General features: G+C 37.5%; 1 protein-coding gene across 1 annotated transcript in view; it reads right to left on the bottom strand.

Moving 5' to 3' along the window:
- The window catches only part of ENPEP (glutamyl aminopeptidase), an 87,263-nt gene that overhangs the window by 49,112 nt on the left and 10,907 nt on the right, over positions 1-27,244 (bottom strand). Inside the window, exons 2-7 of the mRNA XM_003985081.6 lie at positions 24,627-24,768; positions 22,451-22,582; positions 7,536-7,656; positions 5,193-5,347; positions 4,418-4,531; positions 945-1,079 (exon numbers count right to left, since the gene is read on the bottom strand). Coding sequence (XP_003985130.2) covers positions 945-1,079; positions 4,418-4,531; positions 5,193-5,347; positions 7,536-7,656; positions 22,451-22,582; positions 24,627-24,768 — 799 coding nt within the window. The remainder of the gene's footprint in view (positions 1-944; positions 1,080-4,417; positions 4,532-5,192; positions 5,348-7,535; positions 7,657-22,450; positions 22,583-24,626; positions 24,769-27,244) is intronic.

Raw genomic sequence — 27,244 nt, forward strand, 5'->3', positions numbered from 1 at the left:
CTGTAAGTGGCCTAGAAGTGTTCACTTTAACAGAAATATAAAAGAATCATTAGCAATATGAAAGAAAAATGAGAAAAGAAGCCTAAAAAGATGCTGTGGGAATGACAGGGAAAGCCAAAATTATGATGCTATAAATTTGAAGTAGCCATCTATAGAAGGCTTTTCTCACGTAAGCCATTTTATCTAGTATTCATTTTAATAATTAAAATATTTTGCCTTAAACAAAACTAGGTATTATCCAGAATAACAAACTGTATCCATTTCCAGTGGCTTTTGAGCAACTTAGCGTAGTGGGTAAACCTTGAGCAGCTAAAGGGAAATAACTACATCATGCTGCATGCAGGCATGAATACATTCGGAGGAGGAGCTGTAGGAAGGAAACACTGTGGGAGAAAATGGGTCGCTGCAGACCTTCAGTAGTTTTGCAAAAAAAAATTCTTGGATAAAAATGCCCCATCTGCAACATGCTAATAACGTCATCTTTATGTCTTATATAAAAATGGATAACAGGAATTCCTTCCAACTGAGTTGGGTTTCAGTTCTTCCTGGAAGCACTAAAAGATTCTATAGAAAAGATGTCCCCATATATGGCGTTTTCCAAAGACCACATAGTAGAAAAAGAAGACTTACTGTCTTTTAAAAAAATCAGATAAAAGAATTTTAAATTTGAAGCTTGAAGTGTACATGTTCAGTTAGAATGAGAGAGGCTATAAACAAAAGTGAAGGGAGAAATCTTTCAAAGTCTGATTCAAAGTCTTGTGACAATGACCAGCATTGATCGTTTTGACCAAAAAGTACCAACTACTGAATATTCAGCATCCAGAATAAGTTCCACACTGTTTCCTAAAGCCCATGAGCATAGTCTAACCTTCTTACCGTTTTTAGGCATTTACTAAAAGTCACTAAACAGGAAGATGCTCACAACGATGTCCTATCTTCCCCACCTTGCTATAGGATATTCCATCAAAGACAGATGTTATTTCAGCAGGAGTTGTCACAGTGACAACAATTGGGTGCGAAGACGTCAAAGAATCGTCCTCTTGTACAGGTAACACGTCTTCAAGTAACATCTGATCTCTCTGAAACGACACAACGCACCAAAGAAATACAGCACTTCCTCTATACTGGTCCATATTTCAAAATATCAGGGATATAAAATTGGGGGAGAATAAATATAAATAGCTCAAATTACTTAAGACAAGCGTTAGGTGTCCAAATGAATCACATGTTGCACTGATTCATCTGCATGGATTCCATTCCCTTCTTCTAGTATAATTCCTTTGACTTCGCCCCTATGTGACAGGCCAAGAAGACACAAGCATCTGTGAGTTCTGTCTCTGCCACTTCTGTGTGACTTTCGGACATGTGCCAAGCTTTTCAAGCCCTATTTCCGCACCTGTGCAATGGGCATGTTATCGCCTCACACCTTTGTTCTCAGAATTAAGTGAGGATACATGTTGATCTGCCAAAAACTAATGTTCGGGATTCCTTTTTTTCAGTCAACTAATCATTAGAATTTGGATGATTCATAATTAATCAAAGAAAATATTAGCTTTTGCCATAGTCCATCATCTCATTCCAATACTATGTTTTCTTGGCAAAATACAGTGGTTGAGAGGTCTAGCCATCTGGTCAGACTTCCACAGCTCATAACTCAATTTTTGCCATTTTCTAGATACGTAGGTTTAAGCAAGCTCCCGCACCCATCAAATAGCGATAATAATGGCATCTACTTTTTGGAATTGTTAGAGAATTCAATGAGATAATGCACGGTAAGCATTTGGCATAGTCTCTGGTGGAGTGAAACCCAACACATTAGCTGCTATTATTATTTTGATTCATAATCAATTAGATTCTGAAATCTCATTCTGTTAAATCATTACTTAAAAAAAAATCAAAAGCCTTATTGGTCTTCTTTTATTAAAAATATTCCCCAAAGAGGAGCATACTATATTTACATTTTCCAATTTTGTGATTTCCATTTATAATAGACAAGGTACTATTGTCACGTGATGACTGCCAATCAAGGTAATTTTGATCTGGACTTAAAACTTTGTGCACCTTTTATTTTATTTTATTTTATTTCCAATATATGAAATTTATTGTCAAATTGGTTTCCATACAACACCCAGTGCTCATCCCAAAAGATGCCCCCTTCAATACCCATCACCTCCCCTCCCATCAACCCTCAGTTTGTTCTCAGTTTTTAAGAGTCTCTTATGCTTTGGCTCTCTCCCACTCTAACCTCTTTTTTTTTTTCCTTCCCCTCCCCCATGGGTTTCTGTTAAGTTTCTCAGGATCCACATAAGAGTGAAAACATATGGTATCTGTCTTTCTCTGTATGGCTTATTTCACTTAGCATCACACTCTCCAGTTCCATCCACGTTGCTACAAAGGGCCGTATTTCGTTCTTTCTCATTGCCATGCAGTACACTCCATTGTTTTGTACACCTTTTAGATGCAGAACGCATTCAGGTCTCAGGGTCAGGAAATTTGACTCTAGTCTTAGTTGTGCTACCAATTTTCTATGTGAGATTGGAAAGTTAGATTACCTTCCTGGGCATCAGAGTTTTCACCTGTAAAGTGAAGCTCCACTATTGTGGTACTTATCAGGCTCTCTTACAGTCTGTCTTTTTATTTATCTGTCCCCTCTACCCGCCATACCCTTAACTGGGAGCTCCTTGAGGGCAAGAACTATGTTTTGTTCAGTTTTGGATGCTCTGTAGTGTTCACTAAAGATAGAAGACTGAATGAGTGGATAAAGAATGAATGAATGGGGGCAACTTGGGTGGCTCAGTTGGTTAAGTGTCCTCTTCTTGGTTTCGGCCCGGGTCAGGATCTCACAGATCGTGATTTTGAGCCCCACATCAGGCTCCATGCTGACAATGCGGAGCTTGCTTGGGATTCGCTCTCTTTCCCTCTCTCTCTGCCCTTCCCCTGCTCATGCTCTCTCACTCTCTCTCTCAAAATAAATAAATAAACTTAAAAAAAAAAGGAATGAATGAATGATGATGAATGGGTGAATAAATGAGTTGGACAATGTGATTAAATTTCACTTAAGAACTGCATACTAAATTCTTTTGAAATTTCATTGTTTTGAAATACTGAATTGGAATATTAAAATGTTATATATATATGTATATATATATGTGTATATATATATGTATATATATGTGTATATATATATATATATATATGACAACAATTTAAAATGTTATACTTCCTTGCGATACCTTGATATAAGTATGGCATCAGGTTATTTTATAGAAAATAAAGGACAACATATTTTTTCATTTATATAGTTTAGTTTCAATAAATTACAAAATCAACAATTTTCAACATATATGAGTGATTCCCAACTAGTGGAAAGTTTGTCCCCCAGGGAATATCTGGAAACATGTGGACACTGGGGAGGGTGGGTTTACAACTGGGGAGGGAGGGTTACTTGTATCTCTATATGGGCCAGGGATGCTCTTAAATATCCTACAATACACAGGACAGCCTTCACCATTATCAAGCACTCCTGAATTATCTGGGCCAAATGTCAGTAGTCCCATGGTTGGAAAACCCTGATATAGATTAAAGTTCTAAAGCAGGAATTGTTGCAAGTTAACTTCTTCATTTTTTAAGATAGCTTGTAGAATCGGCCAAAGGCTTCAAGTTTGTCTTTTTATTTTTTCCAGTAGAGGGCGGTAGTCTTATAGTACACCACTTTCCGTAATTCTCTACTTTTACACATCTACACATTTACACTTTCATATATACTAACAGACAGGCATACCTACACCATCTAAATAGAGATAAAGACAGATTTAGCTTTTCAGAAAAAAATCTTTAGGGTTCACAGACGCCTTTGTTCCAGGCCCCTCAGGGACATAAGGTAGGATAATGGTAGTTACATGTATTTTTAGGAGCTTTTAAGCTTACAAGAGAGAGAACAATGTTCTTCTTTTATAGAGGAGAGAACCACCTCAGGATACGTCACTTGCTCAAAGTCACATTCTCTGTAACACTAAGTTTATGCTCTTATTTCTTTACGACACTATTTCACCATAAGGTAAGTGGTTTGCAAAATGAGAGATTTTTCAAAGGACTAGCACTACAGACACTTAAATATAGAGCTGCGTTGCCTAAGCTCACTATTTTTTTTTCTTACTTTGACACATGTTATTAAGGGACTCTATCAAGGATATCCTCAGACTGGGCTGGTCAATTGCTCTCCGAGACCTCGGCACTCACCCTAAGCCAGATAGAGTTCAGTGGAGCTGACCGATTCTACTCCATACACACAACGGGCTTGGCCCCCCAGTTCACCATTGCACCAGGCCCCTGACTCGGGGACATTGTCATTGTGTACAGGTCTCAGTCACTTTCATGAGGAAAATAGACATTTGGAGCTTATGTGTTTAGGGCTCACCATTTGCCACTCTTTTTCTGCTTGGTTTACTCCCAGGAACTCAAAGAAGGAAGCAAAGCCTTCATTCAGCCACAAGTCTTCCCACCATTCCATGGTCACAATATTTCCAAACCACTGGAATTATAAGCAATAAAGAGATGGTTAAATTTTTATGCTTGTGGTAGAGAGGCCTAGACAATTTCAATACGTTTATTTGTCCATGAAAATGTCACTTGACACAGAAGTGGCAGGCATTGTACTTAATTAGCATTTATTTCCTGCATTATTTCTCCTGATTTTTTCCACTTCTCCTGATTTTTAAATGATCTTAAATTCTCTTTCATTTATTGCCTTTATTTTAGTATCACCAGGACTATTTAAAGTCATAGCAAAGACTCCTGTATACTTACTACAGGCAAAACAATGTGTCTTAAAAGGTTTTTATGGTAAAATATTTAGTAGCACTAAGAAAGACTTTCAAGCAGGATTTTCTGGTTGGCCGTTTTTTATTTATCAAGTTATAATTAATTTCAGTTATTCCTATGGTCTTAAGCTACTTTAAAAAACAGCAAAAATTTGAGGGGCATCTGGGTGGTTCAGTCGGTTAAGGGTCTGACTCTTGATTTTGGCTCAGGTCATGATTTTGTGGTTCATGGGTTTGAGACCCGCATCAGGCTCTGCACTGACAGAGCCTGTCTCCTCCTCCCCTGCTTGTGTGTGCACTCATGCTTTCCCCCCCCCTCTCTCTCTCTCTCAAAATAAAAAAAAAAGCTGATTTGATGCTAAGATTCTATACCTGATGCACAAGTTCATGGGCAACCACACTGGCCACCCTCTGCCGGTTTGATGAAGCTGATTCCTGAGGGTCATAAAGCAAATTTGTTTCTCTGTAAGTGATGAGTCCCCAGTTCTCCATAGCCCCGGTGCCAAAGTCTGGAATAGCGATTTCATCTATGGAAAAAGAAACAGTCCCATGAGAAATACTTCTTTGCATTTGTTTATAACATTTCTTACCAAATTAAGTTCTTTGGATGAATGTGTTTTAAAAAGGCTAAAAATAATTTCTTAGAATAAAAAACAATAATCTATTTGTGTGAACTATTCAATCTTCATGCACTCAAACTTTCCATGGAATGTTTCCTGTTGACTCCAGATATCAATGTGTCTTCTATTTGTCAAAGAAGGATACTAATGGCAATGCTCTTTTCAGTCCTCTATAATTTTATGTCTTTGTCTGTACTTCATTTTTATTAGAAGTGCAGGGCTTCGAAGTACACAGAGATATATTTCTATCCAGGGATGCAGAATATTAGAGAATACAAAATTCCACTTTTTCCCTATGTCTGTACAATTTATCAGCTCGATTCCCTACTAATTGAATAGGGTCCCATCCATTTGTGTGCACTAAAGAAGTTGGGTCAACACGAAATAAACTGTATTCTTTCTCAATTCTCTTCCAGACCTACTATGTCGGGTTCTACCAGGACTTTCTATTCTTTATTTTTGTTTGGGCCCATAATCTTAGATATAATGATAGGAAGAAGCGGTGTTGATCAGTTCCATGTTAAATCGCAAAACAGAAAATGTTGAGCTTGATTAGTGGACAGGATGCAATTTCTGCAGTTAATGAACTATAATAAAAAAATGTAATTCTCTATTAGCACCCAGAATTTCAATGATTCTAGTTAAAATAAGGATTCCTAAACATTTTTATAAAGAATGAAAAATGGGTATATTATCTTCAATAAAAATCAAGATTACAGCAGTAGTTTTCTTTTTGTGTCATCGTCATTCTTAGGTTTGGCTATTTTGTCACAAGAACACCCACTTAAAGGGTGAAGAACTATTCCCTCCAAGGACCAATATTTTATATAACATTATGGAGTATAATTTGTACCTAATCTTTGAACAAAAGGACTTTTTTGTGACCTGGTTTCTCTAGTGAGTATTAACGTTATAATTAATGAGATCAGGAGGGAACAAATCCAGTATTAACGTTATAATTAATGAGATCAGGAGGGAACAAATGCAGAAGTCATCTGTAAAAAAAAAGTCTAGGAAACAGTTAATTCTGAAAGGGTTGAAATGCATTTTAAAGTATAAAGAAGGAGTAAGGGAGAATGAGGAAGAGAAAAGGAGCAGAGAGAATAAATTTCTAAGAGCTCCACTTCCCACTTTATCCTGGGTGGTACAAGTGAGATAAAGAGAGAAGAGACTTCTAAATTGATGTGCTTAACATTTTATTAAATATTATTCTGATTTTGATGAAAAGTTGTTTCTCTTCCTGTCTCTCTGTAATAGTTGGGAGCTGATGCCATTGAAGAGAAAACGGACCATCTACAAAGGTGCTCAGAGCCACAGCTATTCCCACTCAGAGAACCTGGTTTCCCAGTCACTTTGCACTGCTAATTTGTTAAAGTACAGGCATAAATTGAAATGGAGAAATCAATTTTGGGTTGGTTGGCGTTCTTGTTGCCTCCATTTTATCCCTACAGACATCTATATGGATGTTTCATTTAAAGTCTTTGCAAATACCACGCAAGCTTACTAATAAAGCATTTTTGCTGTTGGTAGAAGTGTCATATCTACACCATTTTGATTATAGCCTTATTTTTATTTTAAAAAGAAAACGTTCCCCCCATTAGAAAATATATATATATATATATATTTTCATTCTAACTGCTGGAGAATCTAGAATTAGTCTTGTCCAATGGAAGGACGGGAAGAACATAGGACTCCGATAGCATCATTTATCTCTTTTAGTTATGAACTCATTGATGGGAGAGCAGCAATGTAAGCTCTTGGAACAGTAATGACTTGGAAATCAACTAATCTAGGTTGCTATTTCTGGCTCCATTATTATCAGCGTCTGCAGTTCCACACAATACTTTAATCTTTATTTGGAAGTAAAAGTCTTTGCATTTAACAGGTAAGAACAGAGTAAGTATGGACATTATTCTTGGAGGAATCCAAAATGCGTCTTTCAGGGTCTAGTAAATATTAGACACATATTTTAGGCATATAATAAAAAGACTAAGGGGTGACTATTAACTGAAAATGCTAAACCTGGAGGAAATGATTTAACTTAGGTGAAAGCAAAGGCAATATTAAAAATAAGAAAATAAAAAATGAGTCTCACCTAATTTAGGAAGAGCATAATCCATAGCAAAGTATTCTTCAAAATAATCAAACACAATTTTAGTTATGGTTGCAGCATATTCAGCTGTGTGCTTTTGCTCTGGCTGGACATATATAGTGAGCTATTAAACAAAACACAAAAATTCAGTGAAAATTATTCTTTGTTTGATAAAACACAAAAACTATGACATATAACACAGTGGAGAGGTGAGCTTTGGAGCCAGGTAGAGACTTGTTTGAATCCCAGGTCTTTATGGTTTTGGACAAATCACTTCACATCTCTGAGACTGATGTGTAAAGGAAATTATGCTGTATAACACTCTGAGTAATTTCAATAACTAGAAATTATGTAAGTCACAACAGTTGGCATAGTGTCCAATATATTTTTTAAATGTTATTACTTTTTTCTATTTAGAACATATATTCTTAATATCTATGTGTACCTATTTTTCTATCAATTTCTTTCTCTTTCTCTCTCTCTCTCTCTCTGTCTCTCTCTGTCTCTCTCTCTCTCTCTCTTTGTGTGTGTGTGTGTGTGTGTGTGTGTGTGTGTGTGTGTGTGTGTGTAATCTGCCTTTGAGGAAATGAGTCATGTTATTTTCTCATCTAAAGAGCCCTTAGATACATTTTTTTTTTGCTTGCACTATTCATTACTGTCCAAATTACCCTTTTGATATTTTAACTATTTTACTCCCAGAGTCTAAAATATAGTGATTCAAAATTTTCTGAGAGGGAGGCATCTTGACAAACTACATCAATTCTCTATTTGTGTGCCTATGACATGATTTATAAATCAAATACAAGTATAAACTTTTTACCCCCCAATTTCATATATGACCCAGAATAGCCAACACAATATTGAGGGAGAAAAACTAAGTTGGAAGATTGATACTACCTGACTTAAAGACTTACTATAAAGCTATACTAATCAAGACAATGTGGTATTAGCAAAAGAATAGACAAATAGATCAGTACAACACAGTAGAGGGCCCAGAAATAGACCTAATAAAAATAGTCAAATGATCCTTGACAAGGAAGCAAAGGCAATACAATGGAATACAGATCATGTTTTTAACCAATGGTGCTGGAACAACTGAACTTGCACATGCAAAAAAATGAATTTAGATACTGACCTTACACCCTTCACAAAAATTAACTTAAAATGGATTGCAGACCTAAATGTAAAATGCAAAACTGTAAAATTCCTAGAAGATAACATGGGAGAAAACTTAGATGACCTTGGGTATGAAGATAACTTCTTACAACACCATAAGAGAAATAATTGATGATTTGGACTTCATTAAAAACTTCTGGTCTGTGAAAGACAATGTCAAGAGAATGAGAAGACAAGCCACAGACTGGGAGAAAATATTTCCAAGAGACATATCTGATAAAGGACTGCTACCCAAAATATACAAAGAGCTCTTAAAATTCAACAAGAAGAAAACAAACAAGCTGATTAAAACATGGGCCAAAGACCTTAACAAACACCTCATCAATGAAGATACAGAGTTTGCAAATACGTACACAAAAAGATGCTCCCCATCATATGTCATCAAGGAGATGCAACAGTAAGGTACGACTGCACACCCACTAGAATGCCAAAATCTGGAACACTGACAACAACAAATGCTAGCAAGGACATGGAGTTCCCATACATTGCTGCTGGGAATGCAAAATGCTATAGCCGCTTTGGAAGACAATTGGGAAGTTTCTGACAAAACTAAACATACCCTTACTATATGATGCAGTAATTGTGCTCCTTTGTGTTTACCTAAAGATTTTAAAACATGTCCAACAAATACTTGCACGTAAATGTTTATAGCGGCTTCACTCACAATTCCCAACACTTGGAAGCAAGCAAGATGTCCTTCAATAGATAAATAAACTGTGGCCCATCCAGACAATGGAATATTACTTTGTGCTAAAAAGAAATGAGCTATCAAGCCATGAAAAGACAGGGAGAAATCTTAAATACATATTACTAACTGAAAGAGGCCAATCTGAAAAGGCTTTGTACTGTATCACTCCAACTATATTAATTTTGGAAGAGGCAAAACTATGGAGACAATAAGGAAATCAGTCGTCGCTAGGGGTTAGGAGGTGGAGGAAGAAGGAAATATGAATAAATGGACCACAGAGGATTTTTAGGGCAGTGAAAGTAATCTGTAGGATATAACAATGATACAAAAATAACATTATACATTTGTCCAAATCCATAGAATGTACAATGCCAAGAGCGAACCCTATGGTAAACTATGGATTTTGGATATTATGATGTGTCAATGTAGGTTCATCTTTGGTAAAAAAAAAAATGTGCTATTTGGAGGAGTGATAGTGATAATGGGGTAAGGGATGCATATGTGGGGGCAGGAGGTATATGTAAAATCTTCATACCTTCCCTTCAATTTAATTGTACACTTAAAACTTCCCTAAAAAAAGTCTTTTAAAAATAACTTTGAGGAATTCAAGTGAAGCGTACTTGCTAAACTTATGGCCAGATTCAAAACCCTCAAGTAAAGCAAAATATGCAGTCATTTGGTAAATCCAATCCCATCTACCTAATGGCACAGGTGACTCATAATTTTAAAAAAGGAAAAAAGAAAGAGAAATTATGCCTACTTTCTTCCTTTATTATGCCAAAAGCATTGCTAATTTTGGTATTCTTATAGGCACGGATCTTGAGCCATTTTTTCTCAGCTGTGAACAACAGTGGAAAGATCCAATAATTTAATGGACAAATACCAGAGTGCCTGGTGGCTCAGTCAGTAAAGCATCTGACTCTTAATTTCGGCTCAGGTCATGATCTCATGGTTAGTGGAATCGAGTCTTGAGTCAGGCTCTGTGCTGACAACTCAGAGCCTGCTTGGGATTCTCTCTCCCCCTCTTGTTCCACCCCTCCCCCACTCATGTGCGAGCGCACTCTCATTTTCAAAATAAATAAACATTTTGTAAAAAGCAAATAAAGGACAAGTACTGAAAGAGCATCCCTGAAATTACCAGTGCTGGTTCACTGTTCCCACATCCACTGGGTCATTGACATTCTTGCTTTATTTGCACAAGTAAAGATGTGTTCATCTTCATCTCTAAAGGCAACACTATTCACACAACTATCACCGCAACATCCTTTGAGGTTTGTTTTTGGTTTTTTTTCAGCTGTCAGGGTAGATGATACATTTTCTCACTGTTTTCTCTTTCTATGGAAACAATGACATGCATTTTCCAAGAAGTTCAGTGAAACTAAGGATCCAGTCGGTGGCCACTGTATAGAGCAGAGGTAGTTGCCCCCTGTAAAATCAAAACTATCATGACTAGACAGGATGGCTCCATTAGATGCAGAAATTCTGAGAATTTTTCATCTGTGAATTAATTAGGGTGTCAAAACTCCCTCAGAATTTCTACTACATCTATTCTCATTAAAAAACTTCAGGAAGGTAGTTCCATCATGACTTCCTCCACTGTTATTGACACCCTACTTCTGTGCCACACATAATGTTTGAACAATGAAACGTTGAGAAATAGGGAGAAAGAGGAAGAAGCGATAACAGTGAGTCCCTAGACTCACCATTGAGAGTTAAGAGGAAGAAGAGATAACAGTGGGAACCCCAGGTGGAAAATGGGGAAAGAAAGACTGTGCTCTTTGTACCAGATCTTCTTTCCCATGCTAGTGGATCAACTCCCTTTAAGCACAATGCTTCTGAGACAACATATTCTGTTTTTTCTCACTCTCTAGACTTCTGTTGGTAGATTGATATCAATGTGGAGTCAATCAATGAAAGTAGTCCTTTCTTCTTTTGTTTCTGAGAAACTCAAGCCCCCAGAACTATGTTCTGTCTTCATAGTCTAACCAGTCTGAAGATCACATGGGATCCATGACCCTTATTTTGAAGGGTCATCGATCTATTTTATGACCATTGCTCTGATCAACTGAGCTAAGCAATCGCAGAATATACAGATTCAGACATTAATCTGGTAACATAACCAGCCAAAGTTTATCTACAAGCGTGTCCTATCTGCTATATATAAAAAAACCATATTCTTAAAGACGGCCAACTGCCAACATGGTGTGCCATTTGAAGCTTCAAAATCCTCTCATGTGGCATCCATTTCATAGCAGGTCATCTGTGATGTTCAGATTTGCTGATTCAAGCGTTCTTCCCTCTGCTGCTGCCTTCACTCGTCCTCTGCTCAGCCCTTCCTGATCTCTGACCTCATCTTCAACTCATGCTCCATCTGTATCTCCCGCTCCCTTCTGTGGGCTTTAGTAAAGGTGGCTAGCCTTCCTCCACCATCAGCCACCATCTGTCCATGACAGAGTTCAGGAAATTACCCCGAATTGTCATCACTTTGAAATAATTGCCATCTTTCTTGTTTATGTGTTTGCTTTTCTGTGATGATTTTTTTTAAGTATATGACTGGCAATATTGAAACAGCTTGGAATGAGAAAGAAGAGATGCGTGCATATTCTTTCTTCTTGCCTTCTGAGTCATATATCTTTTATTATTCAAGGACTCTATTAAAGGTCAAATATCAAGTTTATATATAAGCTTTACAACCTTATATATAAATACAAAGTTTGTAAGTCTCTAAGAACCTAACTTGTATGCATATATTTAGTTTGCAGAGGCAGCAAGTTCCCCAAGTAAATTAAATGACCAAGGTATACCACTGTTGGATACCATGAGTCGTATCTCAAAGTACTGAATCTATGGAGCTAGTGTCCGATTTAAAGTCTATGCCTTCTAATGCACATATTCAGCTGATTATTCTTTTGGGAAGAGTGATACATCTGAGTTATCATTGTTGTAACTTTTCTCTGATTATATGGGAACTGCCTGTAAAGAAGGCTTGCAGAGTTCTTAATATTGTCCCTTTCATTCAAGGATCTCCAGGAATTTGAGAGGAGGAATTTACGTCCATGAGAATTAGGAACCTGATTGGTTGCTGCCATTTCCTTTATGTGTCATCATCATGATTAATCATTAGTCCCACGGAGTACTTTAAAATTTTCAGGTAATGGAAGAAGCACTTTCCATGCAGTGTGTCACTCTATGCATCAATTCTGTGAATCTGAGACTATTAACAGTAATAGAATATAATATTTTGCATCACTGACAAGTTTCATTACTCCAGTTTTCACAATGATAAAATCCAAAGAGTTCTGAAAATATAAAGCTTTTTATGTGTTCAGAGCAAACTAATTTTGCAGACTCATCTGTCCTGAACAAATGATAGTTTTTTCTAATCTTTATTTTTTCTCACCACAAAAACAGTGCTGCAGAAATTAGTATCTCTCTTTGACTGTAAGGTGCTGCCCCAGATCCTGCTGTAGTTATTCAAAACTATGCAGTATTTGTACCATTTGACCTTCACAAATCAGAAAATTGCTGAATTTTAACATGCAACTAGCCACATGGTTTTAGAGAAGAATTGTAGACCTCTACATCAGACTTTACAGTTTGAAGGGTTTTAAAAAGAAACTTCCTCGTGTGTACATGAGACCAATGAAGACTAGGGCGAAACTGACTAGGATTTAGCCCCAAGTTTGGTCTTTACTGTATCATACTGCCTCTTTTCTCTACCCTAAGAATGACACCTGACTTTCCCTAGCTGCAAAATAGGAATAACAGCACCTATCTTGTGTGGTTGTGAACATAAAATAAGCTAGTATATGAAGCAGTGTTTGACACGTGAGAGTTTTATGCGTCCCATCAAGAAGACTAGTATCATTGCAGGTAATGTACTGAATTATTAACCTCTGTGATTTTCTTTGTCTGCACTTCCTTATAGGTGAGCGATATCCACATTACCAGTAGAACATTAAGAGAATACAAGGGGGAAAAAAGTGGAGTTTTTCACTTCCAAAATAGGCGTTTCATGCCCACACAATAAACTGGAAAGCCAAAAGCTTTTGACTTGCAAAAGTCTCATTAGAAAGGCTTTTAGGGACTGCTGGGTGGCTCAGGTGGTTAAGGTTAAGCGTCTGACTCTTGATTTTAAGCTCAAGTCACCATCTCACTGGGAGATTGAGCCTGGCATCAGGCTCTGTACTGACAGCACAGAACCTACTTCGGATTCTTTTTCTCCCTCCCTCTCTCTCTGCCCTTCCCCTGCTCATACTCTCTAAATAGACAGTCAGACAGACAGACAGACAGACATAGAAAGCAAGCAAGCAAGAAAAAAGCTTTTTAGAAAAAAAGCAGAAGGCCAAGAAAAAAAGCAAACCATAGAACTTATGCTGTAACAATGGACTGGAACAAGAACAGAGGAAGATCCAGACAGCTTTCCCTCAAAAAACTACAAGAGAGTTACTTGTGCCAGTTCATTTGAGTCAAAATTTAAGTTGTTTGGTGCCTGATGATTACAACTGCTGCAGAATTTTCTTAGAACAAAACCCAAACATTAAAGAAGTCTAACTTACCTCATAGAATTGTATATTTTAAATTAGTATTATGTTTATCTTTTTGTAAATTTAAATAAAGAATATGAATCATTAGCAATCTTCTATGGCTTCCTGGATTGAATACATGCTTTGGGGGAAGATTAAGAGCCATTAATTTCGAATAGCCCTTCCAATAAAGGAAGGCATCTTTTTAAAAAACTCATAAAAATGTTATTGAAATTAAACTCATTCTGAAAACTTTACAAAGCCACAGCAAACATGTCTTTTTAAAATAATAAAATAAACCTATGTCAAAAACAGCTCTGAGGCAGAAAATTGTCATTAGAAGGAGAACTGCTACAGGTAAGATCCACTGGCGAATATGACAATGAGTGGTCAAAGTTTTAAGGAGAAATAGGATATGTACATAACCTTTAATTATCTCTCCCTGCATATACTTATTAATTGCTGAGGTGGCTATAATATATATCCATAAATTCTTTGATAGTCCTCCTTCCAGGAAGTGGAGTTTAATCCCTTTCCTCTTGGGAATGGGCTATACTTAGTGATCACTTGTAACATAGAATATGGAAAAGAAAAATAGTAATTTATACTAGGGAAACCTGGCAGATACCACCTGAACCAAATGACCAAAGTTAGCATCACCAACAATAAGTTGTGTTGATAGCATGTGTCTAATGATCTAATGAGAAGTGTACCTTTTCTCTGAGGTATCTTCCCTCCAAATCCAAAACCCCACTCTAATCATGAGAAAACTTCAGGGATATTGAGGGATATTGTACAAAATATCTGACCAGTCCTCTTCAATAATATCCAGATTATTAAAAACAAGGAAAGATGGAGAAAATGTCATAGACTAGACAAAATTAAGGAGACATCATGACTAAATACGATGTAGTATCATCTATTGGATCCTGGAACACAAAAAACACATTAGTGGAAAAACTGGTAAAATTAAAATAAAGTCTGTAGTCTAGTTAATAGTTTTGTACAAATATCTTAGTTTTGATGAATGTATGATAAATGGTTTTGTAAGACGTTAACTTTGGAGGAAGCTGGGTAAATGTTACATGGGAATTCTTTTGTATCTTTGCAACACCTGTACATCTAAAATTATTTCAAAATAAGAAGTTTAAAAATATATGAGTATGAAAACAATAAAACTTATTTCTAAGAAGACTATTTCCATGTAGGAGAATGCATAAATTAAAATCCATGGCATAAAACCAAAAACTGCTCTAAAATATAAAGTTTATTTTAAAAAGCCCCATGATATACATATTCCCTGCCCTCAATCTTTCCAATCCAGACAAATGGACCAAGCCAGAAGCAAGTAAGAAGACACAGGCAGTAGGAAGGATTCATTCAAAGGTATAATTCTATTCAGGAATCATCCTATAACATTTTGGAAGCAGGCACAATACAACCTCTTCCACTGAGTCAATTAAATTAATATGGTTATAGTATAAAACTAATTAAATGGACAATACCAGCCTCTCTTAGTGAGTAGTCCCCCTCAACTTCCTCCGTGTGATCATGAAAGCCAAGGAATTTGACTACAGTTGAATTAATCTCTAGCAAAGTAACTGCTCCTTTTTTGCACATCCCTCTTTACAAACGATGGAGGTCAAAAGCCCAAAGAAACCCAAGTCCTAATTAGAACTTACTGTTTCTCAGGAACAGGATCACTCTTACCATTTAATTTGTCCTGAATTTGGTTTCTGGAAGAGTAGTGCCAAGCTAAAAAGTCTAGCAAAGTTATTGAGGTCATAGGTCAAATGTACTTCAGATGACATCACAAAACTAATAACTTAGAATGATTTTTATATATGGTAATATAGGCAATTTTCCTTTTTCCTTTTTTTTTTTTTTAACATTTATTTGTTATTGAGAGACAGAGACAAAGCATGAGCATGGGAGGGGCAGAGAGAGTGGGAGACACAGAATCCGAAGCAGGCTCCAGGCTCTGAGCTGTCAGCACAGAGCTTGATGCGGGGCTCGAACTCCCAAACTGTGAGATCATGACCTGAACTGAACACGGACACTCAACTGACTGAGCCACCCAGGCGCCCCTAATTTTCCTTTTTTCTACTTGCTTTCTTCCAGCCACATTTTCTATAATGTATGGGTATTAAACCTATAACTTAAAAATATATTCATAATCCACGTTGTTGTGGATGTGAAAATGGAATGCAGGGGCGCCTGGGTGGCTCAGTCGGTTGAGCGTCCAACTTCAGCTCAGGTCACGATCTCATGGTCCGTGAGTTCGAGCCCCGCGTCGGGCTCTGGGCTGATGGCTCAGAGCCTGCAGCCTGTTTCCGATTCTGTGTCTCCCTCTCTCTCTGCCCCTCCCCCGTTCATGCTCTGTCTCTCTCTGTCTCAAAAATAAATAAACGTTAAAAAAAAATTGAAAATGGAATGCAATACAGCCCAATAGAAGACTTTGAACTAACCTAAGAGGTTAATAACATGTTTATCAAGGATATTGCTTCCCAAAATTTGACTCCTATATAAACGATAGAAGTACATTTTATTGATAGTTTGGGAGTTAATTCAAAAGTCATATAATCTCTACATTTTGTACTAATTGTTTTTCTAGAGTAGAATCCAGTGATTTCATTTATTTTTTCATCCCCCATAAATTATTTATTTTATAACTGGAAGTTTGTACCTTGTGACCCCCTTCACCCATTATATGTACCTCCCACCCCCTCCTCTGGCAACAGCCAATATATTCTCTGTATCTACAAGCCTGTTTTTTTGGTTTGTTTTTATTTTTGTTTTTTAGCTTCCACATGTAAGTGAAATCATACAGTGTTTGTCTTTCTCTGACTTATTTCACTTATCATAATGCCCTTGAGATCCACCTATGTTGTAACAGGTGGCAAGACTTCTTTAATGGCTGAATAATATTTCTGAGTGTGTGTGTGTGTGTGTGTGTGTGTGTATTTATATACTTGTCCATCAACAGACACTTAAGTTGTTCACATATCTTGGCTATTGTAAATAATGCTACAATGCAATGGAAAAAAGACAGTCTCTTCAGCAAGTGGTGTTGGGAAAACTGGACAGCAACATGCAGAACAATGAACCTGGACCACTTTCTTACACCATACACAAAAATAAACTCAAAATGGATGAAAGACCTAAATGTAAGACAGGAAACCATCAAAATCCTGGAGAAGAAAACAGGTAACAACCTCTCTGACCCTGGCCATAGCAACTTCTTACTACACATGTCTCTGGAGGCAAGGGAAACAAAAGGAAAAGTGAACTATTGGAACTTCATCAAGATAAAAAGCTTCTGCACAGCGAAGGGAAGAATCAACAAAACTAAAAGACAGCCTACAGAATGGGAGAAGATATTTGCAAATGACATATCAGATAAAGGGTTAGTATCCAAAAATCTATAAAGGACTTATCAAACTCTACACCCTCCAAAAAACAAATAATCCAGTGAAGAAATGGGAAGAAGACATGAATAAACATTTTTCCAAAGAAGGCCTCCAGATGGCTAACAGACACATGAAAAGATGTTCAACATCCCTCATCATCAGGGAAATACAAATCAAAACCACAATGAGATACCACCTCACACCTGTCAGAATAGCTAAAATTAACAACTCAGGAAACAACAGATGTTGGCAAGGATGCAAAGAAAGGGGAATACTTTGCACTGTTGGTGAGAATGCAAACTGGTGCAATCACTCTGGAAAACGGTATGGAGGTTCCTCAAAAAATTCAAAATAGAACTACCCCACAACCCAGCAATCATACTACTAGGTATTTTTCCGAAGGATACAGATGTGCTGATTTGAAGGGTCACATGCACCCCAATGCTTACAGAAGCACTATCAATAATAGCTAAATTATGGAAGGAGCCCAAATGTCCATCAACTGATAAATGAATAAAGATGTGGAATATTACTCGGCCATCAAAAAGAATGAAATCTTGCCATTTACAACAATGCAGATAGAACTAGAATGTATTATGCTAAGCAAAAAAAGTCAGAGAAGGACAAATACTATTTGATTTCACTCATATGTGGAATTTAAGAAATAAAACATACGAACATAGGGAAGGAGACAAACCATAAGAAACCCTTAAATACAGAGAACAAACTGAGGGTTGCTGGAGGGGAGGTGGGTGGGGGGAATGGGCTGAATGGGTACTAAGGAAGACATTTGTTGGGATGAGCACTAGGTGTTATACATAACTGAAACCATTATTACACTATGTCTTAATTAACTTGGATTTAAATAAAATTTAAAATAAAAATAAATAAAATATAATAATTAAATTTTAAAAATAATGCAGCAATGAACACAGGGGTGCATATATCTGTTCAAGTTAGTATTTTCATTTTCTTTGGATAAATACCTGAAGATATTACTTAAAGATTTTACTGACTTTAAAACCCTGAAACAATCAACTAAACCTGAAAAAGTCCTCAGGAGATTTCTTACCAACAGAGTTGTAAAAAGTCTTTCCATCAAAGGCTAGCCTCAATTATTGCTAAATTTTATTTTTCAGGACTGAATCAAAACGCATGCAAATAATATTCAATAAAGGAAATATACAAAGTTAAAAGTCTTTTGAGCTACCTTCCAAACTCAGTTACCTTTCTTCTTAACAGTTTTTTTGGGATGAATCCTCTATTCCAATTTTTTCTCATGAGCAGCAAGGACATTTTAAGCATAACGAATGGTTCAACTACTAATACCTGCTGTGTAAATAATACCTGCTAGTAAACAATTCAGAAGAACATAGGTCTGGATTCTATGTTTATTGATATAAAGGAACTTTTGCCAGAATGGTGAACATACCCAAGGGTTTAATCAGGGTACTACTGATTGTTGATTGCACAATATAATCTGATTATGAATAGCAAGTGATTAATGTACCAAAATAACACTGTCAGAAGCAAAGTATCTTTTGATTCATGAAATTTCTACTAAAAGTATCGCATTACACAAAAGCTACCTAGTTCCATTTTTTAAAAACTGAAATAGAAGTATAGGGACTTTGGGTCAAGATGGTACAGTAAATTAAAAATTTGATGTACCCCCACATACTGAAATGATAGATGCAATGGAAAAATGGAAAACCCACAAGACATATCAGGACTTTAAACAACACAAATATCTCCATGAACTTGATAAAAATACAAAGCCGATGGCAGGACTGAAGCCATAAGCTTATTGGTAATTAGTAACGGGTTACTGGGGATCAGAGCCAGATTATGCTTTGGAAATCATGTTTTATTTTAAACTTGAACTACTGATTTCTGATTGTTTTCTCATAGCTTCTGTTTCTATTTTATGGTGATCATATCTTCTTGAATTTGAGAGTAATAATTAAAGGTTGTACAGGTGAGAAAGTTTAATTTTTTATGGCTTTTTTTGGAATTCTCTTTAGTTTCCCCAATCATTACTATTGGCCCCCAGAGTTTTTTTTTTTGTTTGTTTATTTGCCTTGGATTTTCTTTTATGTTGTTTGTTTTCCTCAGATGCCTGTTTATCTTAAACTGTCTGTTCAGCTCTAAGAATGTAGTACTGAGGCTGGTTTGCGTTTCCATTGATGTCACATTTAAGTATATTTAAGTAGGTCGGTTTCCCCTTAATTTTTTCTAGAATGGGAGATTGTACTGGGGTACCTGTGCTTGAGTGTTAACTGTTAGATTTCAATTTAGAGTGAGTGGGTAGGAAAAGCCAGGCAGGGAACCTCTCAAATGCCAATGAGGCAGAATTTACCATAAATTGGCATTCATATTAGATGCCTTGCAAGTTCTCTAGTAAGGGTTCTGTCTACCTTTTGTAGAAAACAGCCCTACCAGGTTTTGCAGGAGGGAAAAATCTGGTTGCCTGTCTTCTGTAGATGGAGTGGAAGGGAAGGGCCCCTACTTTGTTTAGCTCCATGTTTCACTTTCACTGAATTCTCCCAACAGAGAGTCTCTGGAAAGTGTCCAAAGAGATTATAGCATTCTGTTTCCCTTTTACCAAATAGATCATCAGAAAGCAATATATTATGACAATATTCATTTCCCACCCAAATGGTGAAAACTTAACCAAATTTACAACAGAATAGTATGCAGTCAGCTTTGATATTTAAGAAATATTTACCACTCAAAGATACCATTGGGATCTTCTGCCAAATTGTATTTTCCATTATGTCATCTAAAACCTTTATACAAAATCCACCATTACAGCTCAGCTAACTAACTGGTATGGGCTCTGATGACTCATCCAGCCACTATCACACCTTACAAATAAATATCATTGGCCAGAGGACCAGGTGCATTGGAAATGCAAACTCACCGTCACTATAGGAAATAACTCCAAGTACGCTGTCGGTTGCTGATGAGTTGACTGCATTTTCTTTTATTATTATTATTTTTTTAAATGCTTATTTATTTTTGAGGGAAAGAGAGCATGAGTGGGGGAGGGGCAGAGAGAGGGGGACAGAGGATCTGAAGCAGGCTCTGTGCTGACAGCATACAGCTGGAGTTCATGAACCATGAGTTCATGACCTGAGCCGAAGTCAGACGCTTACCCAACTGAGCCACCCAGGTGCCCCTACATTTTCTTTTTATGCAATTACATCATCACTAGTGAATTGTTTAGGCCTTCTGCTTTGCCTTGTCATTTCCACCCAAAATAAAAAACTTGGCCAAAAAGCAATCATTAGGTTTTTAAAAAATTGGTGTAGAACACACTTGCACATGATGAAAAACATTCATGCAACTGAATTGCAGGTGATGAAGAAAGCACCTGCAGATAAAAATTCTATGACTGTGAGGAGTCTGTAAGAAAAACCAAGCTGAACTACTGCTTTCACCTCTATGTTAAGCAGGAGGAGTGCCAGCAAGGACATTCAGCACAATATAGAAAAAACAATTTCCTCTTTCTAGCAGCATTTCTTTCTTACCCCTACTATTATCTATTAGCCCCCGGCAATGCTCTTTACCATGACTGGAGGTCACATCAAAGCAACACGTGTGGTAAGGGATGACAAAATTCATCATGATATACAACCCCTTTGAAAAGGTGTTAGGACATTCCCTCATTTGCTATAATTTGGTTACAGTAAAGGCAGCATGCTGGAAACCACGCTCGACTCCTACTATACCAACATTAAGGTAAATTTCCTTAGGAGATAGTGTCACAGGAAATGGAGGAACTCACCCCTTCCCTCCAGTGATTGGTGAAGAGGTAAAGATATTTTCAGAATATCATATTTCAGAAGGTTTAGCAGCATACAGTATCCACCACTTGCCAGTTGGGTGATCTTGAGCAAATTACTTAAACATATTAAGTTTCGACTCTCTCATCTGTGAAATAGGAGTGATGATTTTTTTCCTTATAAAGTTATATTGCAAATATATAGATATGTGTGTGTGTGTGTGTGTGTGTGTGTATGTATATATATAAAATAGCACAGAGGTGGACTAACAGAAAGAAAATCAGATTAAGCAAGTGTTTAGGGCATGAGCAAAATGGAATGAGAAGAATAATTAGGTAAAAGTATTTGTGTTTTCAAAAGAAAATTATTGAATTAATCATCTTGATTTCTAAAAGCTTATTTATCTCTTACACTGTAAAAATATGCTTTCTGACACTTTGTTGTTATCTTATTTTGAATTGCATATAGGAATGGCATCACAAACTTTGAAGGATATTCATCTTCCTATGGTTTCCTCCTTCCTCTCTGGCCTCCATTCAGGACCCCACCCAAACACATATACTAACCACTTCACTAAACTGGGCATGCTCAAATATTTTAATAAACTGGTGCTGATATACTTGGGAGCTAGCTTTAGATTTATAGTGAATTTTCCCTTTGAAAGAATTCAGAACTATTCATTCCTATGTCTGTCGTGTTTATTTTTCACATGTGTCCTTTCAGCTTATGATTTTCGATATTTTCAGTGCATCTATCATCAAGCTCATAGACCCTGATGACGAATGGGCTTTCCTAGTCTGTTAAGTAGGGGGGAAAACATTAAAAAAAATAGAAAATTAATCACAAATCCTTAGGTAGGAAATTTTTTTTTAATTTTTTTTTCAACGTTTATTTATTTTTGGGACAGAGAGAGACAGAGCATGAATGGGGGAGGGGCAGAGAGAGAGGGAGACACAGAATCGGAAACAGGCTCCAGGCTCTGAGCCATCAGCCCAGAGCCTGACGCGGGGCTTGAACTCACAGACCGCAAGATCATGACCTGGCTGAAGTCGGACGCTTAACCGACTGCGCCACCCAGGCGCCCCGGAAATTTTTAAAAATATAATGGGACTCGGGGCACCTGGGTGGCTCAGTCAGGTAAGGCTCAGGTCATGATCTCATGGTTCATGGGTTCAAGCCCCGCATTGGGCTCTGTGCTGATGCTGTGGAGCCTGCTTGGGATTCTCTCTCTCTCCCTCTCTCTCTGCCCTTCCTCTGCTCTCTCGCTCTCTCTCTCTCTCGAAATAAATACATAAACTTAAAAAAATAAAAAATATATAATGGGACTCACAGGTACTCCCCTTTTAGATATTCTGTCAACGCGGTCAAATTGATGTACAGCAAAGCACACCAGGTAGGTGCTCATAGGGACGGACTTCTTGAAAGTTGTTCTATTCCATTTATGGTCCAGTGACTCTTCTTTCTATTGAAAACAAAAGATAATCTTTTATTTATCAAAAGATCAGTCACAGACAAGACAAACAAATGATTCCTCCAAACCTGGAGTTTTAGTCAGAAGTCCTTTGTCAAAGCTTAGGGGTAAAACTTCCTCTTACCCATGAATGGTGATATTGAAAAAGACTAACGGAAATGGCACTTAATTTTTAGACCTGTGAAAGAGTGATTGAACTATACACTGTACGAGGTTTCTCAGGGAAAACACAACTTTGACTAGGATATAGGAATTCGTTTGTCTTTCTACATTAAATATACAATCCCAACCATGATATTTGAGGGGATAGCAGATCTGTCAATGAAGAAAAGGCTAGTGCCCAATGCCTCACACAAAGGAAGAACTAAGCAAATGTTTGTTCAGGGAGGGCAATTGCTGTACCAGGCAGAGCAGGATGTTGGGTTCTCTTTTCCATCTCCAATGCCTACATCAAAGACCCAAGGTATCATCACTAAAGTCACTGTCTTGATTATCACGGACAGAAGAATTTCATTACTGATGCCACTACTGACTCCCATCTGTCTGGTTTTCTGCCCATGCCGGCTTTGCCTTCCTCTTCCCCAATCACCAGGCCTAATATTCCATCCACATATACTTGCCCAATTCGTGCTACCCACTGTTTAAATATTTCCATGTGCCTTGTAGTCACACAGTAAGTCACCGCAGTGGGAAGCTTTCAAAGGGGCTTAAGTGAGGAAGGTTGGACTAGAATCGATGCCTCATTGACAAGCAAGCATGGGTGTGCAAGTGCTTGTAGAGAAGTATCTGAACGCCAGCAAAGTTACTCTAGTAACCACTACTAGTGAGAACTCCTAATGACCCAATATCCTTCTTCTTCCAGGACTATTGTCTGGAACTAGTAAGAGGTGATGAATATATTCTGCAAAATGAAAAGGTCCTCTGAGAGGTCTTAAGCAGAAGTTGGTAAGGTTTGCATCCTTTCTCCTCCCACCTGCCCTTCCCATCCCGACCAAACATTGAAAGGATCTTTTACCCTGGCCCAGCCTTTTGGGTCAGTGTGCCAGACTCTTTTAGTTTTGTCCTTTTCTCTTTCTTCTCCAGTCAAAGCTCAACTGCTCAGGTGCCTGACACCAGAATAAAACAAATTGATCAACTAATTCACATTGCAAGGCATGGATAGCTGACAATTTACTTTTGAACCCTCTTAAAGCTTTTGTTGGTTTTACTTTGTTCTTGCTTTTCTGAGGAATACTGGTCATTAAGAGGGATGAATTTCAATGATGACATTTCAGATAGTGGATCAGAACAATGGCAGATATAATTTAAGCAGGGTTTTTTTCTGGTATCAGGGAACAATTATATATAAGGATGAGACTGACCCTTTTACATGTCAATATATGTGCATTTATTCTATGTATAAGGTACAATAATCCCCAACCTTAGTTAGCTGCATTACTCTTTCTGTGGTTGAGGGGCAGTAATGGAGGAAAAAGTCTTATGCCAGTAATTACACAGACAGAACTTACTGGAGCCTACTTTTTTTTTTTTTTTTAACATTTCATGATCACTATTTGTTCACTAGAAAGTCTTTGGGCATGAGTTTCCCTGGAGTTGGCTTCTTTACTCCAATATTTAAGTGATGGTTTTCTGCAGTACGTCAATCTTAAACACTGGGCTTCTATTTATCTGAAAATCAAGAATAGGCACTGGGCCCAAGAATATTTTTAAGTCTCTAATTCCATGAGTTTGCCATTATTCTGTCATGACTAGGGGGTTGTTTCAGTTAAGCAGAGCCCAGCCGATGAGGGTCAACTGTATTCACTCTTGCTTGGAACCCAACCATGGCTTTTTGACTAGACTAGGATATGTCAGGTTAAAGACTTCTAGGACTCCAAGAAAAGAGATTGTCAAAATGAATTTTCAAGCCTCTAATGAACTATGAGGGCACATTTAATTTTAGAATTCATTGGGTTCTCTCATAGTAAATAAGATAATTTACCTGCTATTTTAAACAGACGATCTGCAGAAACAAAAAATTTTTTAAAGGACTTACCTCCACTGGCATATTTGAAATTGCCCTATATTCTTTGGGGTGGATGATGGATATCGTATAGGTTGCCTTTTTGTTGGGCTCATCAAAACAAGGGAAGGATTTCCTGGCATCTGTTGGTTCATGATCAGTGGCTGCTATGCTCCTTAGAAACAAACACACAAACAAAATACATGTCACCTCTTCTCACAGTCCCTGTGTTTCTATTCCTATAGAAAAAGTCAACTATGTAATCACAGCTGCATGTATTTATAACTACTATGTAATTATATTGCAGGCCTTCAAATGACCTTCTATCCAGAAAACTATCAAATAGTTGTCAAAGCCTTTCTTGGAATTTTTAGGTCAACAAATAAATGAAAATCTGGAAGTTTCCAGATTTAGATATTTTATATGAATAGTTTGATATTTTGGTGCCATAACTAAAAATCTGTGAACTGTAGATAAGCAAAAATAAATCCAATTATGAACTGTCACTTTTTCCACTCAAAAGCCATCAAGCAACAAGTAGATAAACAACAAAGCCAAACTCAAGGAGTTGTTTCTAATTGTCCTTCTGAGAGTGAACAGCTGTGTCCTGTCACAGAGCAGAGGAGTATCTTCCAGAGTCCCCAGCTCCTGTCCCTAATGGCACATTCTTTCTTATTTATGTTGCACCGGGGACAGACTCCAATTTCATTTCTATGCAAAGGCAGTGCTCTGAGTAATCTCCCAGGTGAAATAACCTTTGACCAGGTGGAAAACCTGCTTTTGAAAAAAGAGCATTTTGAAAAGCAGGAAAACCCACTTTTGAAAAGAGCATTTTTTTATGGCTCTAACTAGGCAAATGCCTTTGTAAATTAAAATGTTAATGTTTAATATTTCCATAATTTCAAAGTGGAAATAACTTTTTCTGAAAAACTGCTCAAAAAATCAATGAATATATACTTTTTAAAGGTAGTTATATCACAGTAAAATATTGCACACTTGCTCATTAGAAGAGTAAGCAAAGTAAAAAGCATAAAAGAAAGGGGGAGTACAGAAATGTTGACATATTTGTTAATAATTTGGCTAAGGAAAATATTTTGTCCTTCAGGCATATCATAAAGAATATGAAGCTAAAGTATTAGATCATTCATTCATCCAATATTTATCAAACCAGGGGCGCCTGGGTGGCGCAGTTGGTTAAGCGTCCGACTTCAGCCAGGTCACGATTTCGCGGTCCGTGAGTTCGAGCCCCGCGTCAGGCTCTGGGCTGATGGCTCAGAGCCTGGAGCCTGTTTCCGATTCTATGTCTACCTCTCTCTCTGCCCCTCCCCCGTTCATGCTCTGTCTCTCTCTGTCCCAAAAATAAATAAATGTTGAAAAAAAAATTAAAAAAAAATATTTATCAAACCCTTTCCTTCCACACTCCTTACCCACCCACCCCATCCCTCTCCCTGCCGTACACACACAAACACATTTGCCAGGCATTATTCTAGGTGCTGAGGGAACAACAAAGACTAAATAAGCACATAGGAGAGTGATAAGAGGTATACGGAAAATAAAACAGGAGAAGTGACAGAGAAAAACCTAGGAAAAGTTGTGGGCACCGTTAGGTAAAATAGTCAGGGACAATCTCTTGGAGTAGGTAATGGTTTACTGAGGTCTGAATGATGAGAAAAAGCCAGACAGGGGAAGCATAAGAAAATTGTATCCTAGCAGAGAGAACAGAAAAGTGCACAGGCTCTAGAGTGGAAAAGAACTTCATGGGGTTGAGGACCTGAATGGTGTCCAGTGTGGCTGAAAGGTGTCCGCTGAACTAGAGGGACTGGGGCCAAAGAAGTCTGACTGGTCAGCAGAGGCCATGCTAAGAGTCTGCATTTCATTTTGGCTTAAGGATGTATTATATACATTAATTTATCCAAAAGATAATATGCCATAGGTCAACATCCACGTATAAGAAATATTTTTTTAATTTCTTAAAAAAAAAAAAACCTCTCTAGATATAATAATTTCCTGTTAAAAACTCAGCCAAGAGGCGGCTGGATGGCTCAGTCAGTTAAGTGTCTGACTTTGGCTTAGGTCATGATCTCGCAGTCTGTGAGTTCGAGCCCCGCGTCGGGCTCTGTGCTGACAGCTCAGAGCCTGAAGCCTGTTTCAGATTCTGTGTCTCCCTCTCTCTGACCTTCCCCCGTTCATGCTCTGTCTCTCTCTGTCTCAAAAATAAATAAAAACATTAAAAAAAAAAAAACTCAGCCAAGAAAACTAATCTGTAAAAAGTAAAACCAGAAAAGTGGCTGTCTTTTGGGAGACTGTTGCCTGAGGGAGGGAACTTTCTTGGATGACTGAAAAAAATTTCTATCTTATTAGAGATATGGGTAACAAAGATGTGTGCATTTGTCAAAATTCATTGAACTGTGTCCATTAGATTTGTGTGTTTAGGGGCGCCTGGGTGGCGCAGTCGGTTAAACGTCCGACTTCAGCCAGGTCACGATCTCGCGGTCCGTGAGTTCGAGCCCCGCATCAGGCTCTGGGCTGATGGCTCAGAGCCTGGAGCCTGTTTCTGATTCTGTGTCTCCCTCTCTCTCTGCCCCTCCCCCGTCATGCACTGTCTCTCTCTGTCCCAAAAATGAATAAACGTTGAAAAAAAAAATTAAAAA

The sequence above is a fragment of the Felis catus genome, chromosome B1, assembly GCF_018350175.1.
Source record: "Felis catus isolate Fca126 chromosome B1, F.catus_Fca126_mat1.0, whole genome shotgun sequence".
Taxonomy (NCBI): Eukaryota; Metazoa; Chordata; class Mammalia; order Carnivora; family Felidae; genus Felis; species Felis catus.